Source organism: Myiozetetes cayanensis, unplaced genomic scaffold, assembly GCF_022539395.1.
Source record: "Myiozetetes cayanensis isolate MyiCay16 unplaced genomic scaffold, myiCay2020 scf32, whole genome shotgun sequence".
Taxonomy (NCBI): domain Eukaryota; kingdom Metazoa; phylum Chordata; class Aves; order Passeriformes; family Tyrannidae; genus Myiozetetes; species Myiozetetes cayanensis.
In genome coordinates this window covers 5,708,885-5,732,603 of record NW_026087544.1, presented here as the reverse complement: position 1 = coordinate 5,732,603, position 23,719 = coordinate 5,708,885, and the positions used below count along the sequence as shown (strand labels likewise).

The following is a 23,719-nucleotide window of genomic DNA, read 5'->3' as shown; positions in this document are numbered from 1 at the left end:
GGCTGGTTTGGGGGGCCCGGGCTGAGCCCTGCACTGTCCTCGGGGACCCCAGGACAGGGGCCCCGCCCCCCCCTCATTAGCACATTCCTAATGAGCGCTAATGAGGCCGCGCTCACAAAGGCTGGGTGATGAGGCGGGGAGGGGGGTGATTGGGGTCCTGCCACCCGCGCAGGGCGCTGAGCGGGGTGGGCTGGGGACGTGGGGACAGCGCTGTCCCCTGGGGCCCTTCGTGCCACCGGTCCCGGGTGGGGGTGGCATCACCCCCTCCCTTCCCAGGGTGGGGACACGGGGGGGTGTCTGAGGGGGTGAGGGGCCGTGTGCCCCTCCCTGCCCTCTCCCCCTCTCTGCCCTGTCCTTGTCCCCCTCCTTTCTTCATCCTTGTCCCCCCCCTTGCCGTGTCCTTGTCCCCTCCCTTCCCTGTCCCCTCGTCCCCCTCCCTGCTCTGTTCTTGTCCCCACCCAGACCTCCCCCGCCTCGTTCCCCCCCGTGTCCCCCCACGCTCCGGGGTTCCCCCCGCCGCACACCCCATTTCTGTCACTCTTTTTATTTTTCACACATTTTGGGGTGCACAATCACTCCACAGCCTCTGCACCCCGAAGGAGGTCCTGCCCTCCTCTTCCCGAGGGGGGCCGGGTTGGTCCCCAAGAGCCCCCTGGTGCCTCGAGGGGTCCCAGCAGGCGTTTGTCACGGGTGGCTGTGGGGATCGCGTGTCCTCGGCCACCGAGGAGCGTTTCTTTGTCTTTGGGGCGGGGGTGGGTGAGGAGGTCCTGGGGGGCTCCGTCCGCGGAGGCGCGTGCTGGGGACAGGGCGGGGACATCCGAGTGGCCTCGGTGGTTCAGACCTGCGGAGAGCGGGGTGGGAGAGGCGCGGAGGGGTCGTGGGGAAGCCCCGGGGGTGGGGAAGGGGAGCAGGGTGGGGGTCCGAGAGCCCCCGAGACTCTCCCGGGCTGGGGTGGGGGTGATGGGGATCCGGGACCCCGGAATGGGAGGGGGAGCGATCTGGGGGTTTGAGAGCCCCTGAGACTCCCCCGGGATGGGGAGGGCTGCGGGATGGATCCGGGACCCCCGGAATGGGGAGGGGCTGCGGGATGGAGGTCCCTGACCCTCAAAGCCAGCTCCGGGGATGGGTGGGGAGAGGGTGCAAGGTGGGGGTCCTACATCCCCAGTGCCAGCCCGGGAGTGGGGAGAGGGCTCGGGGTGGGGGTCTCTGCCCTCAGGGGCAGTCTCGAGTCCCTCACCCCCCAAGGACAGGCCTGAAGTGGGGAGGGGTGCAGGGCTGGGGGTCCGAGAGCCCCGGGATGGGGGGAGGGGGAGTGCAAGGAGAGGGGTCCCCATGGCCAGCCCGGGCTTGGGAGGGGGCTCAGGGCTGGGGGTGGTCCCTCACCCCCAGGGATGTCCTGGCGGCCGACAGCTTGAAGAGGACCCTCCTCCACTCCTCGGGGCAGACGCCCCGCAGCTCCTCGGGGCTCATCTGCAGCAGCTCCTGCCCCCGCAGCACCCCCAGGGTCCGCACCGTGCTGGATGGGGAGGGGGGGGGCACAGGGGTGAGCCGGGCTCGTGTCCCCCCCAACCAAATAGACCCAGCAGGAGTCTGGGGGCTCACGGGACCACCTACAGCCGCGAGAAGCCCTTGTCCGTCAGCCAGGCCGTCACCTCCGCCGGAGACGAGTCGGGGCGCAGGGTGGGGGGGCTGTCCTGAGAGAGGGGGGGTGATAATGGGATATCTCCCGGCCACCCCCTCCTGGTGGGGGGCCCGGGGAGAGCAGGGGACGGGGGCGACGCCCACCTGGCCGGCGCTGGGGCTGCGCTCCGGCCCCGGGAGGGGCTCCAGGATGTTGCCGGGGACGTGTCCCCGGTCCCCGCGCTCGTCCTGCACCAGCCACCACTTCTTCTGCTGGCTCAGGACCTGGGGGCACAGGGGGACAGGGTGGGGGTTCGGAACGCCAGGGGTCCCCACTCCGTCCCTCCCCACACTCCCGTAGAGGGGACACACCCCCCCCCGCGCTGTACCTGCAGCTTGTCCCCCTTCCTGACACTCAACTCCTGGGAATTCCGAGCCTGGAAGTCGTAGAGGGCTCGGAACAGCCCCTGGGCAGGGTCTGGGGGCTGCAAATAGGGGAGGGGGCGGGTCATCACCCGAGGGGGATGGGGGTGCAAACCCTGCCCCCACCCTCAGCACCCCTCGGGGCCTGGGGGGCACTTACCCGTGGGGGTGGTCCTCCACGCGGCGGCAGCGGGGCGCGGGCAGGAATGGGGGCGCGGGAGAGCTGAGGGACCTGGGGAGGGGGCTGGGGGGTCCTGGAGTCCCCCGTGCCGCTCCTGCTCCAGCGGGGGGGGCAGCCACCCATCCGAGAACACCGGGATGTAGCCGGGCACCAGGGCGGCGTTGGGGTACTCGGCCCTACAAGCACCGTGGGAGGGGGGACACGACAGGGTGGGTGCTGTGACACCCCCCCCATCAAATCCAGACCTCCCCACTTCCCTCGATGCTGGGAGGGGGCTGGACCACACCTGGCCCTGTTCCAAGCGGTGCCGAGGCTCTTCCAGGTGCCGTAATCGTCATCTCCCAGGGTCTGCTCCAGGAATTCCAGCGCCTCCGGCAGCAGCAGCGGGGACTCCACCGAGGGGGCCAGGCCGGGGCTGGGGCACTGGGACAGCACCTGGGGGGTGGGGGTGGGGATGGAGCGGCACCTCTCAAAAAATGCACCCTCAAAACAGCCCCCGGATGGGGGTGGGGGCGGACCCCACGCTGCACACTCGTTTTGGGGCGCAGTCCCGGTTTTGGGGGAGCTGGGAGAGATTTTTGGGGTGGGAGCAGCTTAGGGGGTGGGCGTGGTTTCGGGGTGGAACCGGTTTTGGGAGTGGGAGAGATTTTGGGGGGATGGGCCCGGTTTTGAGGGGTAGGAGCAGTTTGGGAGGGTGGGCGTAATTATGGGGGATGGGCTGGCTTCGAGATGGTGGACCCAGTTTTGAGGGTGATCCCAGTTTTGGGGGTGATCCCCGGTTTGGGGGTGATCTCGGTTTTGTGGGGTTTGGAGGTGATCCTGGTTTTGGGGGTGTCCCGGTTCTGGGGGTGGTCCCAGTTTTGGGGTTGATCCCGGTTTGGGGGGTTTTGGAGGTGACCGCGGTTTTGGGAGTGTCCTGGGTGACTGTTTGGGGTGTCCCGGTTTTGGGGATAATCCCGGTTCTGGGGGCACTCACGAAGGTCAGGGCTGAGAAGAGGAGCCGCAGCAGCTCGGCGGGGTTGGGGTCCTGCACGTGCCGGTGGGTCCGGCCCTGCGGGGAGGGGTGGTGGGGGAAAAGGGGTGTCCCCACGGAACCCCCGTTTTCCTCACACAGCAGCCTCCCCTGTCCCCCCACAACCCCCCATCACTGCAGCCCCCTCCCCAGAGCCCCAGTCCCCCCAACCCCATCCCTCACGTCCCCATTCTCACACATCCCCATCCCCTCATCCCCCATCCCCTACATCCCCCATCCCATATCCCCCATCCTACATCCCCCATCCCCACCCCCTCCACATCCCCTCACATCCCCCATTCCACACCCCATTCCTACCCAGCCTCCCCAGCCCCGAGGGTCCCACTCAGCGTTTCCACCTCCCCTCTGCACTTACCAAGAGGTTCAGGCGTATTTCACCTTCTGGAAGAAATCCGTGAACTCCTCCTTGGGGCAGCGCTGGGGGCACACACGGGGCACTGGCACCGGGATTGCCCTCCGGACCTCCACTCCACCCCCAGCCCCACGGCCGCTCCCTCCCTCCTACCCGGGTTCTTCTTCTTCTTCTTCTTCTTCTTCTGGCTGAGGGAGCCCAGGGACATCCTCAGCTGGGCCACGAAGAGCTCCACGTCCCTCAGGACGTGGTTCAGAACCTCCTGTGGGTGCGGGAGGTCCCGGTGGGTGCTGGGGAGGGTCTGGGGAGGTCCAGTCCCACCCGCGGAGGAGAGGTGGGCACGGGTGGAACTTACAACGTCTCGGTCCACCTCGGACATGGGCTGGGCTGGGGCTGGGCCGAGCATCTGGGGGTCCAGGGCACCTGGGGACACTAGAGGGGCTCCAGCGTCACCCCCAGGGTCACCCCTGCTCGTGGGGGACCCCCAGGCACGAGGATCCACACACACACACCCCACGGGACTCACTGTAGTCCTGGCGGGGCAGCCCACGCTGGGGGCGGCCCACGCTGGGGGCGGCCCACGCGGGGGGGCACGTGGAAATCGGGCCCGGGGCTCCGAGCCCCTGCACGGGGGCCGGCTCGGCGGCACGTCCGGGCTGCTCCTGGGACAGAGGGGGCAGGGGTGGGTGAGGGGGCACGGGGTGCAGGGGGCACGGGGTGTGGGGGAGGGGTGGGAAGGGGATGAGCCCAAGGGTGGAGGGAAATTTGGGGGGTCTGTGCCCCATGGGGGGGCTGAGCCCGTGGATGGGGTGAGGGGGGTAGGATGGGGGCTGAACCCTGTCCTGGGGTGCTGGGCAAAAGGAGCCCCCCTCCTGCACCCACAGGGAGGGGGGACAGCGGGTCATCATCTCCCCCAGGGAGAGGAGGGGGAAATTCTGGTGGGAAACCAAGAGTCACGACCCTCCCCCTCCCCTCACCTGTAGCCGGGGTGTCCCCTCTGCTCCTCCTTGCGCTGCCGCAGCACCTTCTCCAGGCTGGTCCTCAGCGCCTCTGCCTGGAACAACCCCCCCATCAACCCCCAGCTCGGGGGCTTCCCATCTGCTCCATCAACCCCGCAGCCCGGGGCTTCCCCATCTGCCCCCTGAGGGCTCACGCCCCCACCCTGCCCCCCATCCTGGGGTTCCCCTCCGATCCTGCCCCCCGGGGCTCACCCCGGGTCTCTCGCACTGGAAGAGCAGGACGGTGGTCCCGGGGGCTCCACTCCTGCACGCTCACGGCCAGCACCGCGTTCTCCAGCCCGGCCGTGCAGCCCTGGACGCTTCCCAGCGGGAATGACTCCAGCTCCTCCTGGATGGGGGTGGGAGGAGGGGGAACACACGAGGGGCTCAGAGCCCCCTCCCCACCCCCAAGGAATGGCCCCAGGAAAGGGGTGAGGGGGCGTGGGGGGCATTGGGGGATCGGGAATGGGACGGGGGTGTTAAAGGGTTAAGGGGGTGATGGGAGGGTGTTGGGGGATAAGGGGGTTTGGGGGATGTCCGGTGGGGGTTGTGGGTGCTCAGACTGGGGGTATTGGGGTTATTGGGGTGTCAGGGTTGGGTGTTTGGCTTATGGGGGTGTCAGGGTTGGGATATTGGCACTATTTGGGGTGTCAGGGTTGGGGTATTGGGGTTATAGGGGTGTCAGGACTGGGTATTGGGATTATTGGGGTGGCAGGGCTGTGATATTTGGGTTATAGGAGTGCCAGGATTGAGGTATTGGGGTTATAGGGGTGTCAGGGTTGGGGTATTGGGGTTATAGGGGTGTCAGGGTTGGGATATTTGGGTTATAGGGGTGTCAGGATTGGGGTATTGGAATTATTGGGGTGTCAGAGATGGGGTATTTGGGTTATGGGGTGGCAGGTTTGGAGTATTGAGGTTATAGGGGTGCAAGGATTGGGTATTGGGGTTATAGGGGTGCCAGGGTTGGGGTATTGGGGTTATAGGGGTGCCAGCTTGTAGGGGTGCCAGGGTTGGAGGGTGGCAGGGACATGGGGGGTGACCGTGTTATAGGGGTGCCAGGGGGGTGGGTCGTGGGGTTATAGGAGGTACCATGGCCAGGGGGCACCTGGGTTCAGGGGGTACCAGATTTTGTGGGGTCCCATAGCCGGGATATCCCATATCCAGGGGATACCGAGGTTTATGGGATCCCCATAGCCAGGAGATCCCATACCCGGGGGGGGGGCGGGCTTTGGGGGTGCCCTGGCCGGGGGGTACCTTGCTCTCCACATCGCTCAGCACCAGCTGCTGGTCCTTGACCTGCAGGATCACGTCCTGTCCCCAAATCCTCCCCTGCGCCTCCAACGCCTTCAGCCGCCCCAAACAATCCTCGGGGCTGCGCAAATCCCGCTCCAGGCGCACCGTCAGCAGGTGCTGGGGGGGACACGGTGACACGGGGAGGAAATGGTGACACGGGGAGGAAATGGTGACACGGGGGGGACACAGTGACGCAGGGGTTCACGGTGACACGGGGGACACGGTGACACGGGGGGACATGGTGACACGGGGGGGACACCGTGTGAGAGGGAGACACGGTGACACAGGAACATCCCAGCAAGACTGGGGGGCTTGGGGCGGTTTGAGGGGCTCAGGGCAGCTTGGGGGGGCTCAGGGCAGGCTTAAGGGGGCTCAGGGCAGCTTTGAGGGGGCTCGGAAGCTTTTAGGGGCTCAGGCAGTTTTGTAGGGGTTAGGGGAGGTTTTGAGGGGGCTCAGGGCAGCTTAGGGGGCCCAGGCAGCTTTGGGGGACTCGGGAAGCTCTGGAGGGCTCGGGAAGCTCTGGGGGCTCGGTAGCTTTGAGGGGCTCGGGCAGCTTTGGAGGGCTCGGGCAGCTTTGGAGGGCTCGGCAGCTTTGGGGGCGCTTTGAGGGCTCAGGCAGCTTTGAGGGGGCTCGAGCAGCTTTGGGGGGGCTCAGAGCAGCTTTGGGGTCTCGGGCAGCTTGGGGGCTCAGGGAGGCTCAGGGGGGTTAGGGGGCTTCAGGGGCTCCCACCTCCACGTGGTGCTGGAAGTCGTTCTGAGGTTTGAGCAGGGTCTGCCCGTAGTCCTTGCGCTGGTCTGTGGGGACAGGGGGGGTGAGGGGACAGGGACAGGCTGGGGACACAGCGGGGGTGTGGGATTTTGGGGAGGGGGTTTGGGGTGCAGCCCCCACTCACTGTAGATGCTTTTCCCGCTGGGCCGGGCGAAGGTGTTGGAAGGTCGGAACGAGGACCTGTCGTCGTAGTCGCTCCTGGATGGACAAAGGGACCTTTGCACCCCCGTGCCACCCTCCCCGAGTGGGGACCCCCCGATAACACCACAGGCTGCTCACCGGGCCGAGGGGCTGCTCCAGCGGCCGAAGGGGTCTCCCATCTTGCCCGGGGGGCAGCGAGGGCGTCTCGATCCTGTTACGGGATCCCGGGGTGGGCACCTGTGTCACCCCCTTGTGTCCCCAACCGCGGGGGGGACACTCCACGCGCTCCCTCGGACAGTCCCACGGCCCCGGCGGCCACCAGACCCTTGTCCCCCCCATCCGCAGCCCCCCCGCCCCCATCCTTGCCCCGAGGGGGTCTCCCAGGGTTCGGAGCCGCCCCCCACCCTGTCCCCGGGTGGGGGTCCCTGCCCGGGGGGTGTCCCCGCTCACCGCGACCCCTGCTCCGCCGCTCCTGCCCCGGGCTGCGCTTGTGACACGGGCGGGGGACAGGGATTGTCGCCGACACCGCACCCACCTGCTCTTTGCCCTCTCGTCACCGCGCGGGGCGGGGAGGGGGGGCCGAGGAGGGGACGGAGCCGCCTGGCACGGCCACCACCCCTCCCGTCAGCCCGGGCCCCCCACCCTGCGGCGTGGGGGGGGCGTGGTGGCCTCGGGAGAAACCGGGAAGGGCCGGTGACCCCCAGGCCGAGGTTCCCCCACCCCGGGGCTGGGTGCCGGTGACGTCCCGCGGGGCAACACCCAAACCTGTTCCCCGCAGGACTCTGCGGCCTCGCCCCGGGGCAACCCCGGGCTCACCCCAAAACTGGCTCTGCCGGGAGAATCCTCCCAGGAACGGGCCGGATCCGGGGTGAGGGGCCGGGATTTGGGGGGGCAAGGGAGGGGTCACCACCCCCCAGAGCCGCGGGGTCACCCTGGCTGGGGGCTCTGAGGGGCTCTGGGGGCTCTGGGTGGCCGGGGGTCGTGTCCGTGGGATGGGGGTGACCCCCTGGTCCCCCTCTCCCGGCACGGCGAGGTGGGTTTGGGTTCATCTGGAGCCTTTGGCTCCTCCGGTGCTGCCGTGGCTGAGGGTGGGTGATGGGTGGGCTGGGCCGTGTCCCCCGTGTCCCCGAGGGTCCCGTCTGTGCCCCCCCCCAGCCCTGCGGGCTGTCACATCCAGGCTCACACTCTCTCTCCATTTCTTTTTCCAGGTTTTTTGGGCCAAGCTGAGGCCCCCGTGGAGGTACTCCTCCTATCCTGCCCCCCCGCCCTGTCCCACGGAGCAGGTGGGACAGGAACACCCCTTTGGGGGTGTTTAGGGACAAATACGAGCAGAACCGAGCGGAGGAGGTTTTAGGGGGGCTGTGAGTGCCCCCCGAGGAGCGGGGGTGGGGGCAGGGTTGGGGTCGTGCCTCAGTTTCCCCACGCAGGGACTGTGTGTGGGGGGTGCAGTTCCCACCTGCGGCCACGAGGCGGCAGAACGTCCCCGCCGCGCCCCGGGCCAGATGTGCCACCCCAGATGTGCCACCCCCAGATGTGCCACCCCCAGGTGTCTGACCCCAGATGTGCGACCCCACCCCCACGATGTGAAGCCCCCGTGATGTGGAGCCCCCCACGTGTCACCCCCCCCCGTTACGCGGCCCCCCAGCTGTGCAGGGTCCTGGGTCCCTCTGGTGGCCCTTTTCCCCCCCCAGGGGGCCCTGGGGACACTGGGGTGACACTTCTCGAGGGGGGGGGACGACACGAGGCTGTTTGTGGCCCCGTGGGAGATTTGGGGTGACCAGAGTTCAACCCCCCCATAACTGCTGTGGGAGGGGACTGAGGGGGGGGGTTCCCTCACAGGCTCCCCTGTCCCTCCTCAGGACCCCCTGGTTGGGGGTGGGGCTGGGGGAGACGTTTGGGGAGCAAAGTGGAGGATTCTGTTGGGATATGGGCTGATATCCCCCCCCTTCCCACCCCGAGACCCCCCCGAGCTCCCCGTCCTGCTTTAAACGTGGTTGAAAGGGCATTTGGGATCCATTTGGGATCCATTTGGGATCCGTTTAGTGGGGGTGCTCGTCCCCAGACCACTCCCCAGTTCCCTCCGTGTCACCCAGGGCCACCCCAGCCCCCCAGTATCCCCAGTCCCAGTTCCCGGGAGCCCCGGGGGCAGCGAACTGGGAGGGGAGGGAAGGGGAGGGAAGGGGGGCCCGGCATTCCCAGTTCGGCCCCCCCCGCACCCCCGGATCCCTCCGGCTGAGGGTCCCACGCCCCCATGGGGTGGCTGGGCTGGTGTGTGTCCCCCTCCCACGCGCGGCACCCACGGGACACCGTGACCCCCCCATTGTCACCACCCCAGGCAGGACAGGCTGCTCGCCCCGCCCCTCCCAGCCCCTCCCAGTCCCTCCCAGTCCCTCCCAGTCACCCCACTGGGCGCGCTGGGAGTGGCGCCGGCTGCAGAAATCCTACAAAAAACTCCATTTTTGTTGTTTTCCACCTCAATTCCCAGGCAGCGGAGACACCTCCCCAAGCCTCAGGAAGTCCCCGGGGGGGAAAGGGGGGCTACAAATCCCCTTGGGAAGAGCCGGGAAGGGGGTTTGGAGTCTCACGGAGTGTGAGACCCCCTCCGCGGGGGTCCCCGGTGGTGACAGCGACAGGGTGGTGTCCCCGCTGTCACAGCCACCGGGCTCGCCTGTTTTGGGGTGACACAGGGGAAGAGACCGGGGGTGCTCGGGGACACCCCGCTGTCACCTTGCCTGTCATCCCACTGGGGCTGTCCCTGCTCCAAGGTCCCCCCCGGGATCGTCCCCAACCACAGGACCTGCTGGTTCCTGTCACCTCTTGGGTCCTTGTCACCCTTTTGGGTCCTTGTCACTCTACTCGTCCCTGTCACCCTGCTGGTCCCTGTCACCCTTTTGTCCCCTGTCACCCTTTTGTGTCCTGTCACCCCTCTGGTCCCTCTCTGGGGGGTGTCACTGGGGTGGCATCTCCTCTGCCACCCCCTCAGCTCCCGCCTCAGCTCCGATCCCAACCCCTCCCTTCCCTGGGAATACCCTTGGGGTCTGTCCCCCCACCCAAGAGCCCCCCCGGGGGTCCCAGCCCTTGGTGCCACCATCCCCGTGCCCGTGGGGTGTCCCGGCCCACACTGCTCCGGCTGATCCTGCTTTTCCCGGGTTTTCCTGGCTGATCCCACCCCTTCAGAGAAACGGGATGAAACCCCTGGGGCTTTCCCGGCTCGCTGGCTTCCCGAAATCCCCCAGGGGAACCTCCTTGGGGGCTGATTTTTTTTGTTCCCCTCTCCCATTTCTGGGGGGCGGTGGGGAAGGTGGGGGGTGGGTGACACCCGGGTGGTCCTGGGGGTGACAGGTGACCGTGTCCAGCTCAGCAGGGACTGCCACGGCTGGTGGCTCCCGGGAGGATCCCAGTGACCTCCCCACCTGCAGCTTTTTTCCTCTGAACAGCTCAAAATTAGGGATTTTTCCCATTTCACCACGAGACCTGGAATAGTGACCCCATCCCTCGTGTACCCCCAAATCCTGGGCTGTCACCCCGGGCCGGGAGTGACACAACCCCTCCCAAAAATAGCTGTTTTCCCTCCATAGCCCCGTGGCTTTGGCCACAAACCTGCAGGAATTTGTAGGGTAAGGAGGCAAAACCAACGTCCCCAGGGCCACCCCTGCGTGTGGGACCCGTCCTGTTTGGCTTCCCACCGTTCCCAAATCCTGGCAGAGCATCCCGGGGATTTCCAGGGCTGGCAGGGAGGTGGGGAGGCTCTGAGGGCACCACAAGGGTTTAATTAGAGGTGACGAGGATATGCAAATGAGCAGGTTGCAGCTCTTGGCTGGGGGTGGCCGAGCTCCTGAGAATCCCCGGAGGGTTTGGAGGCACTTCCCGATGTTTCCCACGCTCCAGGTGCTGGGGAGAGGCTGAAGGTGGGAGAGGGCAGGGAAGGGGGGACCTGCAAAGTTATCCCAGGTCCTTCTCCGGGATGGGGAGTGGGTTCCTGAAGTGTTGGGAAGCCCCTGTGGGGGAAATGGGTTCATTCTGCTCCGGTTTTGGCATTCGGGATGGAATTCCCCCATGGAAGAGTTGCTTCCCAAAGTGGGGGATGAACCTGATCCAACAACCCACGGCAGGGGGTTCCCAGGGATCCAGGAGGGGGAGGTTCCTCCTCCTACATCCTGGGAATTGTCCTTGGGGCCTGTGGGTCCTTCGTCCCTCGGGGGCAGGACAGGGGGGGCAGAAGGACACAGGACCCCCAGGAGGGGGTTGGAGCAGGATCAGGAGCTCCACGAGGCCTTTTAACCCCAAATTCCAAGTGCTGCTGCTGCCACCAGGTGCCATCTCCCACGTTTTCCCTTGGAGATCCCATGGAAGATGCGGGATGGGAGTGCAGGAGCTCCCAGTCCCTCCAGGACAACACGGGTTGGGCTTGCCGGGACACAAAACTGCTGGGTTTTCTCCCAAAAAGCAGCTGTTTCCTGCCAGAATCCAACCAAATTCAACCAAATCCATCCAATTCCCACCCAAATCCAACCAAATCCCACCCAAATCCAACCCAAATCCAACCCAAATCCAACCCAAATCCAACTCAAGCTGACTCAAATCCAACCAAATCCAACCAAATCCCACCAAAGTTCAACCAAATCCCACCAAAGTTCAACCAAATCCCACCAAAGTTCAACCAAATCCTACCCTAATCCACCCAAACCCAGTCAAATCCCTCCAAATTCAACCCAAAAGCAACTCAAATCCAACCAAATCTCACCTAAAACCCACCCTAATTCAACCAAATCCAACCAAATCCAACCCAATTCCAATCAAATTCCACCCAAATCCAACTAAATCCCACCCAAATCCAATCAAATCCACCCAAATCCCACCCAAATCCAACCCAAATCCAGCTCAAATCTGACTAAATTCCACCCAAATCCCACCAAAATCCAACCAAATTCAGTCAAATCCAATCCAAATCCAACTCAAAACCAACGGTTTGGGAAGAAATTGGTCCCTGAGCCATCCCAGGGGCTGGAATTGGGGTGGGAATGGGAAAAATAAGAGACAATGAAATAATATAAAATAAATGCAATGCAATTTAATAAATGAAGCAAAATAAATGAAATGAAATTAAATGAAATGAAATCAAACGGAGTGAAATAAAACAAAATAAAATTAACAGCAAAATTAAATAAAGGGAAAATATGGAGTGAAATAAAACAAAATAAAATCGACAAATCAAATAAAGGAAAAATATGAAGTGAAATAAAACAAAGTAAAATAAAATGAAAAGGCAAACAACAATTAAAATCAAATAAATCAAATCAAATATATCAAAGCAAAGCAAATCAGATAAAATAAAATAAAATAAAATAAAATAAAACAAAATAAACCAAACCAAATAAAATAAAATAAAATAAAATAAAACATAACATAACATAAAATAAAAATAAATTAAAATAAAATAAATATAAAAATAAAATAAAACATTAAATTACATTAAAATAAAGTAAAAATAAAATAAATTAAAATAAAATAAATATAAAAAATAAAATAATAAAATAAAATAAATATAAAAATAAAAATAAATTAAAAAATGAAATAAAATAATAAAATAAAATAAATATTAAAAATAAAATAAAATAATAAAACAAATAAAATAAAATAAATAAAATAAAATAAAATAAAATAAAATAAAATAAAATAAAATAAAATAAAATAAAATAAAATAAAATAAAATAAAATAAAATAAAATAAAGCAAGCGGTTTCTGACTTCCCAGGGGGTGGAACTGCAAGGACCCGGCTCCGCGGGGCAGGAGGAGGAGATCCCTGTTCCATTCCCTCCCGGTGCCATCCCCCATGGACGCTCCCGCCCTTCTCATCCCCCCACATCGATATTTTTTAGCCGCTATTTTCCCTATTTACAACTTTTCCCTCCCGTTTGTGATTCCCAAGCGGCTCCGGGGCGGGACCGGGATACCCCAGCACGCCCGGGGGACTCCGCGCCGCTGGAAAAGCCTTCGGGAAGCGGGATTTGATCCCGATCCCTCCCGCCGCAGGGGGGAAGGCTCCGCCCCGGGGAAGAACCGGCGCAATTCCAGCCGCATTGGGAATTTTGGGGCTGTAAACAGAGGCACTGGCAGGGCCCGACCCCTCCGGGAGGGAGGTGTTTTAATGAACTCCTTAATTAGCGGCTGGAAAAGGCGCTGAAAAACTCTGCCCAGAGGGCGGATCCGGCACGGGGAGGGGTTGTGGTGGTGATGAGGATGAGGATGATGATGAGGAGGAGGAGGAGGAGGAGGAGGATGAGGAAGATGAGGATGAGGATGATGAGGATGAGGATGATGATGATGAGGATGAGGATGAGGATGAGGATGAGGAGGATGAGGATGATGAAGATGAGGAGGATGAGGATGATGAGTATGATGAAGATGATGAATGAGGAAGATGAGGAGGATGAGGATGATGAGGATGAGGATGAGGATGATGAGGATGAGGAGCAGCACCGGACAGAGCGGGTTGGCCCAGCCAGGCCGGTCATTCCCAAATTCCCCGCCCGGCCCCAGATTTTGGGGCCGCGGGAGGGGCTGGTTGAGTCCAATTAAGGGGGACGTTGGTGGCACCTCGGGGGACCGAGGGGGTTGAGTACCCCTGTTTTCCTCCTGGAAGGGTCGGCTCCTTCCCAACCCCGCCAAAATCCTGTCCAAGGGCCCCAAAATCCCGCGCCAGGGTCCCAAAATCCCGCTCTGGGGGACAAAACGCTGCCCCAGCGTTGAAAATCCTGCTGCAGGGGGCACGGAGGGGTTAAATCTCCCTACCCCCTGCGCGCCGGGAAGGGCCAACTCCTTCCCAGCCTGAGTAAACCCCAGAACTCTGCCAAAATCCCGCTCCAGGATCCAAAATTCCTGCATTAGCAACCGTAAAACCCCAGGATTATTAACCATAAACTGCAGGATTATTAACCGTGATCCAGGCAGGGTCATTCCGACTGGGGGGGGGGACGTCCGTGCCGACCCCCCGGAGCAGGGAACGCGTCCCAGTACAGGTTGGCATCGTGCCAGCATCCCAAAATCCCGCAGGATCCATGCCAGGACATCACCCCGCTCGCGGGGTGTCTGCGCTGGCTCCACGCGGCAGCTCCCGCGTTATTTCCCAGAGGGGGAGGAGGAGGAGGAGGAGGAGGAGAAGGAGGAGTTCCTCCTTTGCTTCCCTTTATTTGTAAACGTATTTATCTTTATTTTGGATTTCTGACTCATCCCCACCCGTTGCCGGGAGGAAACCGGAATCCAAAGCGCCCCAGATATCGTTTGGATCAAATCCTCCCCCAGATATCCAGACGGGGGAAAGTCCAGGACACGGAGCAGCTTCTCCTTCCCCCGGTCTCGCTCCTACAAAGGAGAAAAACCTCAATTTTCCCTCTTCTTTCCCAAACCGCGGCCGGTTCCCGGCTCTGCACGAGCAGGGCCAGGCCTGGAGCCGCTCAGGGAAATTGGGGGGGGGGGGGCAGGGGGTGTCCCAGCCCCCATTCCCATGGGATGCTCCACTGGGATGCTCTGGAATGGGGTGGGTGAGCTGCAGGGGGTCGCATAATGGGGGTGCCCGGGTAATAGGGGTGCCCCAAAAATGGGGGTGCCCTCATTAGGAAGGGTGACCTGGAGATGAGGGAGGTACCCTAAAGGTGAGGGTGCCCTGTTAATGAGGTTGCCCCATTAATGAGGGTGCCCCGGACATGAGGGTGCCCCATTAATGAAGGTGTCCCATTAATGAGGGTGTCCCATTAATGAGGGTGTCCCATTAACGAGGGGGCCCTGGAGATGAAGGCACCCCATTAATCGGGGTGTCCCATTAAGGAGGGAGCCCTGGAGGTGAGGGCACCCCAAAGGTGAGGGTTGCCCATTAACGAGACTGCCCTATTAATGAGGAGTACCCTGGGATGGTGAGTATCCCATTAATGAGGGTATCCCATTAATGAGGGTGTCCCATTTATGAGGGTGCCCTGGAGGTGAGGGTGCCCTAATAGTGAGGGTACCCCAATAACGAGGGTGTCCTACGAACAGGGGTGTCCTGGAGACAGGAGTGCCCCATTAATGAGGGTGCCCTGAGCTGGGGGTACCCCATTAACGAGGGTGTCCCATTAACGAGAGTGTCCCATTAATGAGGGTATCCCATTAACGAGGGTATCCCATTAATGAGGGTATCCCATTAACGAGGGTATCCCATTAACGAGGGTGTCCCATTAACGAGGGTGTCCCATTAACGAGGGTACCCTGGGGTTGGGCACCCTCCCTGGGGAGGTCCCACGGGTGTCCCCTCACGGGTGGGGGGGTCAGGTGGCCGGAAGGTCCCGTGTCCCCTGGCAGGTCCCTCCCCCAGCCCAGGGTGACTCAGCCGCCGTTCCCGGCTGGAATGTGTGAGGATCATGGGAAAGCAGCCCAAAAGCAGCACCCTGGCTGGGGGTGTGGGGGTGTGGGGGGGGGTGAGCTGGGCCTTTGGCACGTGAAGCATCTCCCCGGACACCCCCAAACCCAGCCCCCTCCGGGGCAGGCCAAGTTCATCCCCTTGGATCCGCTTTTCCCTTCCCGAGGGGAAAAGCGCTCGGTCCCATCCCTGCTCCTGCTGATCCCTGGGAGCTGAGAGGAGCCGGCTGCCAAGGGATAGTCCCGGTGCCAGGCAGGAAAGTTGCCTCCCTGGCTCAGCAGGAAGGTTTTGGAGGCGTGGAGGGAGGTTGGTGGGTTCTTATCCCGAGTCTAATCCCAATCCTAATCCATCTCTCGGTGAGCTCAGGTCCTGCTCACTCCCCGTGCCAGGAGCTGCGCTTGGGGGTCACCATCAGGGATTGAAATTATTCCTTCTTAAATCCATATCCTGCTTGGGGGGGGATCCTGCTGCTGCTGTCTCCTGCTTTCCTGGGCTTTGGCACCTCCAGGGACACCGAGTCTCAGCTGCCAGGGAAGGGCTGACCCGGAGCCAGAGCCCTCCAGGAGGTCCCAGCCAGGAGAGCTGGCACTGGGCAGGAGGGATCAGCAGCTTGGAGAGGTTTGGGATTTTCCCAGGGAGTTGCTCCCAGCTCACGTCCTGTTTTTCTGCATATTCATCCACTCAAGAGCTCGGTGGCCACTTGGATCCCACTCCAAGTGCCATCCTGGTCTCCGCTGCAGCCAGGAGGGATTTTGGCATCCCCAGGGATGGAGGTGGGATCCAGCCCTGGGGACAGAGGTGGGTTCCATCCCAGCACTGTGCCACTGTCACCGGGAGGAATTCATGTTTTCCTTCTTTTCCATGGGATGCATTTCCCTGCCTGCATCCCCGGGGGCTCCAGCCCTGGGGTGGGATTGGGATCCAGCTCTGCCCTCCCTGAGCTGAGCCCAGGGGACATCACCCAGGGCTGTGAGATGGATGGAGGATGTCACCAGGAATGGGAGATGGAGGATGTCACCAAAACTGGGAGATGGAGGATGTCACCAGGGCCAGGAGAAGGAAGGAGGGTGTCACCAGGGCTGTGAGATGGATGGAGGATGTCAGCAGGGCTGGTAGAAGGAAGAGAGATGTCACCAGGGCTGTCAGATAGAAGGAGGATGTCACCAGGGCTGGGAGATGGAAGGAGGATGTCACCAAAGCTGGGAGATGGAGGATGTCACCAGGGCTGTAAAGAGGGTGTCACCAGGGCTGGGAGATGGATGGAGGATGTCACCAGGGCTGTCAGATAGAAGGAGGATGTCACCAAAGCTGGGAGATGGAGGATGTCACCAGGGCCAGGAGATGGAAGGAGGGTGTCACCAGGGCTGGGAGATGGATGGAGGATGTCACCAGGGCTGGTAGAAGGAAGGGAGATGTCACCCCTGAGGAAACCACAGACAGTTTTGATGTGTTTATGACCCTCAGCACAACTTCCCCTTCCCGTTTCCCACTGAGCTCCCTGCGGGCACCCAGGACGTGCAGGGTGGGGTGGGCAGCGCCCAGGGGTGCAGAGTGACCACCCCATGGGTGACAAGGGTGGGACAAGGCAGAGGGGGGGTTCGGGGGGGTGGACACGGCTCCATCACATCCAGGAGTGACGTCCTCACCCCGGGACACGCGCGTGGGCCGGGAGGCTCCGCCGTCCCCCCGGGGTGGTGGTGCCGTGGAAAGGGTGAGTGGTCTCACCCTCTGCCCCCTTCCCCCTCCCCGGGAGGGCTCGGGCAAAAAGGTCATTCTTAAAAATAAGAGAGATAAATTTCCTCTTTCCTTCCCCCCTCGGAGCACGTGGTGGTGAGGTCATGGAGCGCCGCAGGACATGCCTCTGGCTCCGGGTAATCCCGCCGGGGCCACGGCCGGCTCTGACCGGCGGCGGGGCAGCTTTTGGGGCCCCTTCCCATCCCCCCCCAAGCCCCACTTTCCTCCTGGTCAAGCCACCACATCCTGAGCCAGCCCTCGGGCTCCTGCCTTCGCTCCCGCCGGGTTTCCCGGCGCGGTTTTTCCCCCCATCCCGGAGGCCGATGTGGCTTTGCAAGGAAAATCAGCCCCAGATGTGGCTGAGCCGCTGCTGGATCCGGGATGGGGCCTGGGAAGGGCCTGGGGACATGGGGACAGCATGAGGGACCCGTTGGGAGTCAGAGGCAGCAGCTCCAGGGGGATTTATCCCACCCATTGGCTGAGCAGGAGCTCCCCAGGATGCTGAGCCCAGCTCGGGTCCTGCTTTTCCACAGGGGGACACCCAGGGGCTCCCCAGTCCTTGGGGACAGTCCCAGGGGGCCACGGAGCAGGGCCACCAGCCCTGGGATTTGGCACAGCCTCAGCTTGGCTTGGAAGGCCAGGGGGCAGCCCCCCTTTGATCCTGAGTGCCCTCCTGGGCTGTTTTCTGGGAATCAGGATCCTCCTGTGCCACCTCCGGGAGCTGGGCTGGCCCCAGGGGGGCACAGCCAGACCAGGGGGACACCAGGAACTCCAACAGCCCAGGGGACCCCTGGGGACGTGGTTGCCTGGCTGAGCCCGGGGCTGCTGGGGCAGGAACCACACACTAATCCAAGGAGGATGGAAAACTCCTGCGGTTCCTCGGAAATGCAGCTCGACCCGCAGATGCGAAAGCAGCAGCCACGGGAAGAAATTCCAGTGGATTATCCTTAATTAGGAGCACTGGGTGGGGGTGGCAGGAGCAGACTGGCCCTGTGGCACTGCCAGGGAGTGGTGAGGAGACCCTTCCCCAGGGCTTTGGGGCCGGATCAGCCCCAGCTCCTCTCTCCATGCTGGGCTGGGACTGACCTGGCTCATCTCGGCTCCTGAACTTGCACCTTTCCAAATCCCTGGTTCCCTGCATTCCTCTGGGTGTGAGGAATCATGCTGGGAGCTGCTGAGTCTCTCCATGACTTGGAGACACTCAGCATCCCAACCCCAGTCCTGCCTACAAACCCTAATCCTGCCTCACAATCCCAATCCTGCCTTGCAATCCCAATCCTGCCTTGCAATTCCAATCCTGCATCCCATCACCAATCCTGCCACCAAACCCCAATCCTGCCTCCCAATCCCAATCCTGCATCCCGGCCCCAATCCTACATCCCATCCCCAATCCTGCCACCAAACCCAAATCCTGCCTCCCAATCCCAATCCTGCCTCCCAATCCCAATCCTGCATCCCAGTCCCAGTCCTGCATCCCATCCCCAATCCTACATCCCAATTCCCATCCTGCCACCAAACCCCAGTCCTGCCTCCAGACCCCAATCTTGCATCCCAATCCCAATCTTGCATCCCAATCCAAATCCTGCATCCCATCCCCAATCCTGCCACCAAACCCCAATCATGCATCCCAATCCCAATCCTGCATCCCAACCCCAATCCTGCATCCCAGCCCCAATCCTGCATCCCAACCCCAAACCTGCATCCCCATCTCAATCCTGCATCCCATCTCCAATCCTGTATCTCAACCCCAATCCTGCCTCCTCCCCTTGCAAGCACACGGAAAATGACCCCATCGGAGGGGTCCCTGAGCATCCCCCACTCTCTGGGGCCACAACCCCCCCCGGCAGGGTTTTTATCGGGGTTTTTTGCTCTCTCCAGCTCCTCCAGGCGCCATTCCCACCCTCCCTGCAGGATTCCAGGGGGGCTGAGGAGCCGCTTCCCGGCGGTCCCGGGGTGCTGCGGGCGGGACTCTGGGCGGAGGTGCAGCAGCTCGTGCCAAGATGCATCAGCCCGTGTTTTTCTGCTGGTGGATGGAGGTTGTTTGTGCTGTCCCGGGGATGATCCAACGCTCTTGGCGTGCTGATCCTGCTCATCCCAAAACATCTCCTGCCCTGAGCACCCCAGACCCCGAAACCGTCGTGGCAGGGACCCTATTACTGACCAGCTTTGCACGAGCAAAACTTCCCATCCATCTTCCACACCCCCCCAGAGATGATCCCCTGGGCAGGATGGGGTGTTTGCTCCCTGGGTGAGCAGGGACACATCTCCCACCTGCTGGAAGCACCGTCAGCTTTCCTGGGAAAAGCACCAGAAGTGGAGGGTCCCTCCCAGGACAAACAGCGGGGGGTGGTTTGTCCCGTCGCTCTGGGATGAGAAGGAATCCAGGGGACAGGGCATGTCCCACTGGGATGGAGGCAGGAGCATCTCGTCCAGCTGCGAGGGGGGGAGATGGGAAAGGCCGGATTTAGCCTCGGGAGCGTGGGAGCAGCGGGAATGGGATGCAGAGGATTTTCGCCGGGAGATGCCGGAGCGCTCCTGGTCCCGCTCCATCCCCGTCCCTTCCCGTGGTGCCCGAGCTGGGGCTGCCTGGAAGGAGGGAAGGGGGAACTCAGTGTTTGTGTCACATTTATTTCGTTTTCTAGACCCCTGAAGATGCTTTTAATAAATGGGAGGGGATTCCAGGCCCTTCCCAAAGGCAGGGGTTGGATGGAGGATTGTGAGGGTGGGAGTACTTTGGGACACCCCCAAACCCCTCTGCACCCCCTGCTCTCTTCCCCTGCCCTCCACGAGCCTTTGGGACAGTTCCAAGTTCATCCCTGCCACGGGACAGGGTCGGATCCACAGGTGTGGAGCCACCACCAGCTCCCTCAGAACCACCACCCCTCCAAGAAACCGCCGGGAGGTCATTCCTGCCATGGAAAAGGGCCGGATCCAGGTGTGGAGTCGGGGCTGCTTAGGGAGAAACCACTCCTGGCACCACCCCCAGCTCCCCAGGTACGGCTGGGGCTCTCCGAGGAATCCCAATTTCCAGGTAGGGTTCTGAGCTCTCCAAGCCCCTCCCAGAGCCGTGGGCAGGAGGGAGGAGGCGGCTCCACGGTGCTAAAAAATCTCCTCTCGCTAATGAAAAACAGGCTGGGAGCAGCCAAACAGCTGATCCACGGCCGGGAGCTGAGTAATGCCTCGAATTCCTGGCAGGAGCCACTTCCTTCTGGGAGGAGGGGGCTCCTTCCACGGCCCTGCGTGTCCCCTCTCCCACTCCCCGCTGGCCCCCAGGGGAGCAGAGAATGAAGCGCTGGGGGTACAAACTGCTGGGGGAGGGGTGTCTGTCCGTCTGTCCATCCTCAGTGAGGAAGATGAGGCGGGGGGGGGAGGGGGTGAGCCCCAGCGTGGGGACCAGCCCGTGTCCCCCTTCTCCTGGCAGGGCCGGGGCTCTCCCCGGTTCCACGGATGGATGGAAGCGGGGAGAGGAGCTCGACATCCATGCTGGGATGGATCCCGCGGCAGGGGAGTGGAGCGGGACGGGGCCGTGACTCAGCTTCCCCCTAAAAACCCCCGGTCTGGCTCCCCCCCTCTCCTGCCCGGCCGAGCCGGCGGCACCGGGGACCCCGGGGCCCCCCGTGAGGTGTCCGCGCTGAGCGGGGGCCAGGGCTGATGTCACGGCTCCGGCTGCGGATAAACAACCGCTCCCGGCGGGAGCACAAACGGCTCCTCTGTTCCGGCCCCGCTGCTCCGGCAGCGGCTCCGCGGCCCCGCATCGGCGGCTCCAAACACCCCCGGCCCCGTGGGGGGGGGGGTACAGGAGTGTCACCCCCCCAGCCCGGTTGGGGGGATGCATTCCCGGTTAGGGGAGTCCACATTCCCAGTTTGGAGGTGCACATTCCCAGTTTGACGGGTGTCCATTCCCAGTTTGGGGGACCACATTCCCAGTTTGGGGGTCGGCACATTCCCAAACTGAGAGATGCACATTCCAAGTTCTGGGGCTGAACATTCCCATCTGGGGACGGACATTCCCAGTTTGAGGATGTACGTTCCCAGTGAGGGGAGTGCAAATTCCCAGTTTTAGAGGTGCATATTCCCAATTTCAGAGGTGCACATTCCAAGTTCTGGGGGTGCACATTCCCAGTTTGGGGGGTGCACATTCCCAGTTTGAGGGGTGCACATTCCCGGTTTTGGAGGTGCATATTCCCGGTTTTGGAGGTGCATATTCCCAGTTTTAGAGGTGCACATTCCCAGTTTTAGAGGTGCATATCCCCAGTCTGGGGGTGCACATTCCCATTCTGGGGGGTGAAGGTGGGATTGAGGCCCCCCGGCCACGTGCCGAGCTCGGGGGTGGTGCTGACTCCATCCACCATCCCATAGTCCAAGGGCATCCTGGCAAAGTTTGGAGTGTTTGGATGTTCCCGGCTCTGGTGGCAGCCGGGATCCCCCCCCGGGTGGGTGCTGTCGGTCCCCCCCCCACCCCACGGCGCCAAGGCCTGGCTTCCCTGGAACATTCCCAAGGCCTTTTCCATCCTCCCCCTGGCCCTGGCACAGATCCTGCCCCCCCCACGTGTGCTCAGCTGCTCCCGGTGCAGCCCCCAGACCCCCCCCCAGGGGTCGGGCCCCCCTTGGCTCCAGCCGGGCTGAGCCAGAGGGAGCCGGAGATGCATCCGGGTGGCACCGGGTGATGCCAAGCAGGGGATGGGACACACAGGGGGGGGCTGTGGCCCACCCAGCGCCCTCATTTAGGGTATCCCAGGGTGCTGGGGAGCACCCATGGGTCCTCCTGCCGCCCCAAAACTGCTGCTGGCGGCACCTCTTGCCCTGCCTGCCCCCCCCCGCCAAGACTCGGTGGGTGCCGGTGGCAGCTGCCCGGCAAGGATTTTGGCTCCGGCTGCGGCTCCAGCCACATTCCCCGGCGGAGGGAGGATGGAACTGGAGCCTGACATGACTCAGCCCCGGCCACGAGGGCTGGGGACACTCTGGTGACCCACACGGGGCCACAACCCGTCCTCGGCCACCCTCCCAGTCTGGCACCCACCCCTGGCATGGGCGACCCTTCCCCGAGCCCGGGGCTGGGCTTTACCCGTGCCCGCTGTACCCCCAGGGATTCCCCGCAGGTGGGGGCAGATCCCCCGGGACCCCTCGTGGTCAGGGCCACCCGGGCCCCGCGTGGTGACAGCCCTAAAAAGGGACCTTCTCGGCAGGCGCCGGACACAGCCCGACCCTGCGGATCCCTCGGTGCCAGCCTGGCCCAGGTCCCTGGATCCGGCCAGAGCTCGGCTCCCGTGGGGGCTGAGCCCGTGGGGAGAGGGTCGAGCCCGTGGGGAGGGGCTGCAGCCCGGGGAACCTGAGGCTGGGATTGATCCGGGCTCGATGGGATATTCCAGGGGGTCCTGCTGTGGGAGCAGGCAGCACGGCAGGGACGGAAGGGAGGAATTTTTTGGGGGGGATTTACCGCGGGACGAAGGCTCCGACCACACGGTGACATCCCGATCCCACCGCTGGCCGGGACAGCGCCTGCCACCCGCATTTCTGCGCTCCCCAGGGAACGGCCCGGGGACCTTTCCACGGGGATTTCCAGCCTGGCCACACACCGCTCCAGCACGGATCGTGCCGGGGGGGCGATCCTGGCTCCGCTGAGCCCCCCAGGGACTCGTCCATCAGCATCCCAGCCCCGTGAATCACCGCTGGGAAGGAACTGATTAAGATCTCGCAACACTTTCCTGCTGGAAATAACTTTCTCCGCAGACGCGGTGCCAGCTCAAAGGCTCGGCTTTGGACGCAGCCGGTGGTGGGGGGGGGAATCGAATACACTGCAGATTTTATCCCTGATTTGGGGCTTGCTGGTGGGGGGAAAGGCCTCCCAAAATGAAGCTCTGGTTTGGGATGTGCTCCTGCTCCCGCGGGGGAAGGGAGGGAGTCACGGAAGCAGCAGGACTGAGGTGCAGGGATGCTCTGAACTCGGACACGGTGATGTCTCTGCACAGGGATGGTGTGCTCGTGTGTGCTCCAGGCCCTTCGGAGCCGGGAACATCCCATATTCCCCCTCCTGCATCCCTGTATCCCCCCTCCTGCATCCCTGCATCCCCCTGTGCCCTGTGCCAGCAGTCCTGGGGACCCTCAGGACGCCCAGAACCCCCAGAGCCTCATCCCACTCTTCCCCTCAGGGTGGGCACAGCAGCCCCCACACTGGTGTGGTGTCACCGAGTGGTGACACTGCCACTGGGTCCCAGTTTGGCAACTGGGAGAGAGTGACAACCAGCCCGAGTTTTTTCCTTCCCCCTTTTTGTCCAGCCGTGCTGAGGGCACGGGGGAGGTGCTGCCACCGCTGTCACCAAACGGGTCTGTCTCTGCCCCGTGACTCAGGGATTTCGGCAGGTTTGGGAGGGGAGGAGGCGCAAAAAACCACTTCCCTGCCAAAAAAAAAAAAAAAAAAAAACCAAACCAGAAGAGGCGGCGGCTGCTGCTGCTCTCGCCCTTCGTCACACGGGAGGTGGGTTAATATTAACCCGTCCCCCTGTCCTGCTGCCCCTCCGTCCCACTGCCCCACTGCTCGTCCCATGACCGGGATGTGACACTTTTCCGGCCGCTCTGAGGGGGCTGGGGGGTGAGTGAGCCGGGGAGAAGGGACAGAGTGGTCTCAGCTGCTGTGAAAAGGCCCCACGTGCTGGCACGGGGTGCCCGTGAGTCACCCCCGGGGTGCTGCGTCACCCACCGTGTCCCTACTGTGCCCACCCGGGTGTCCTCCCAGCCCGGGGCTGCTGAGGCTCCCAGGGCAGCCCGTGGGGGAGATTGAAGAGC

At 62.4% G+C, this 23,719-nt stretch overlaps 1 protein-coding gene across 1 annotated transcript; it reads right to left on the bottom strand.

Annotated features, from left to right (window-relative positions):
• Positions 1–1,359: 1,359 nt before the first annotated feature.
• Positions 1,360–7,018, bottom strand: EPS8L3 (EPS8 like 3). The gene is given in 19 exon segments (XM_050326687.1): positions 1,360–1,516; positions 1,615–1,694; positions 1,786–1,905; positions 2,010–2,105; positions 2,226–2,400; positions 2,511–2,659; positions 3,201–3,275; positions 3,613–3,626; positions 3,629–3,656; positions 3,743–3,871; positions 3,965–4,015; positions 4,136–4,271; positions 4,587–4,663; positions 4,821–4,869; positions 4,871–4,956; positions 5,862–6,017; positions 6,631–6,695; positions 6,794–6,867; positions 6,949–7,018. Coding segments are annotated over 19 exon segments (1,758 nt in total). The 5' UTR covers positions 6,990–7,018.
• Positions 7,019–23,719: the final 16,701 nt, after the last annotated feature.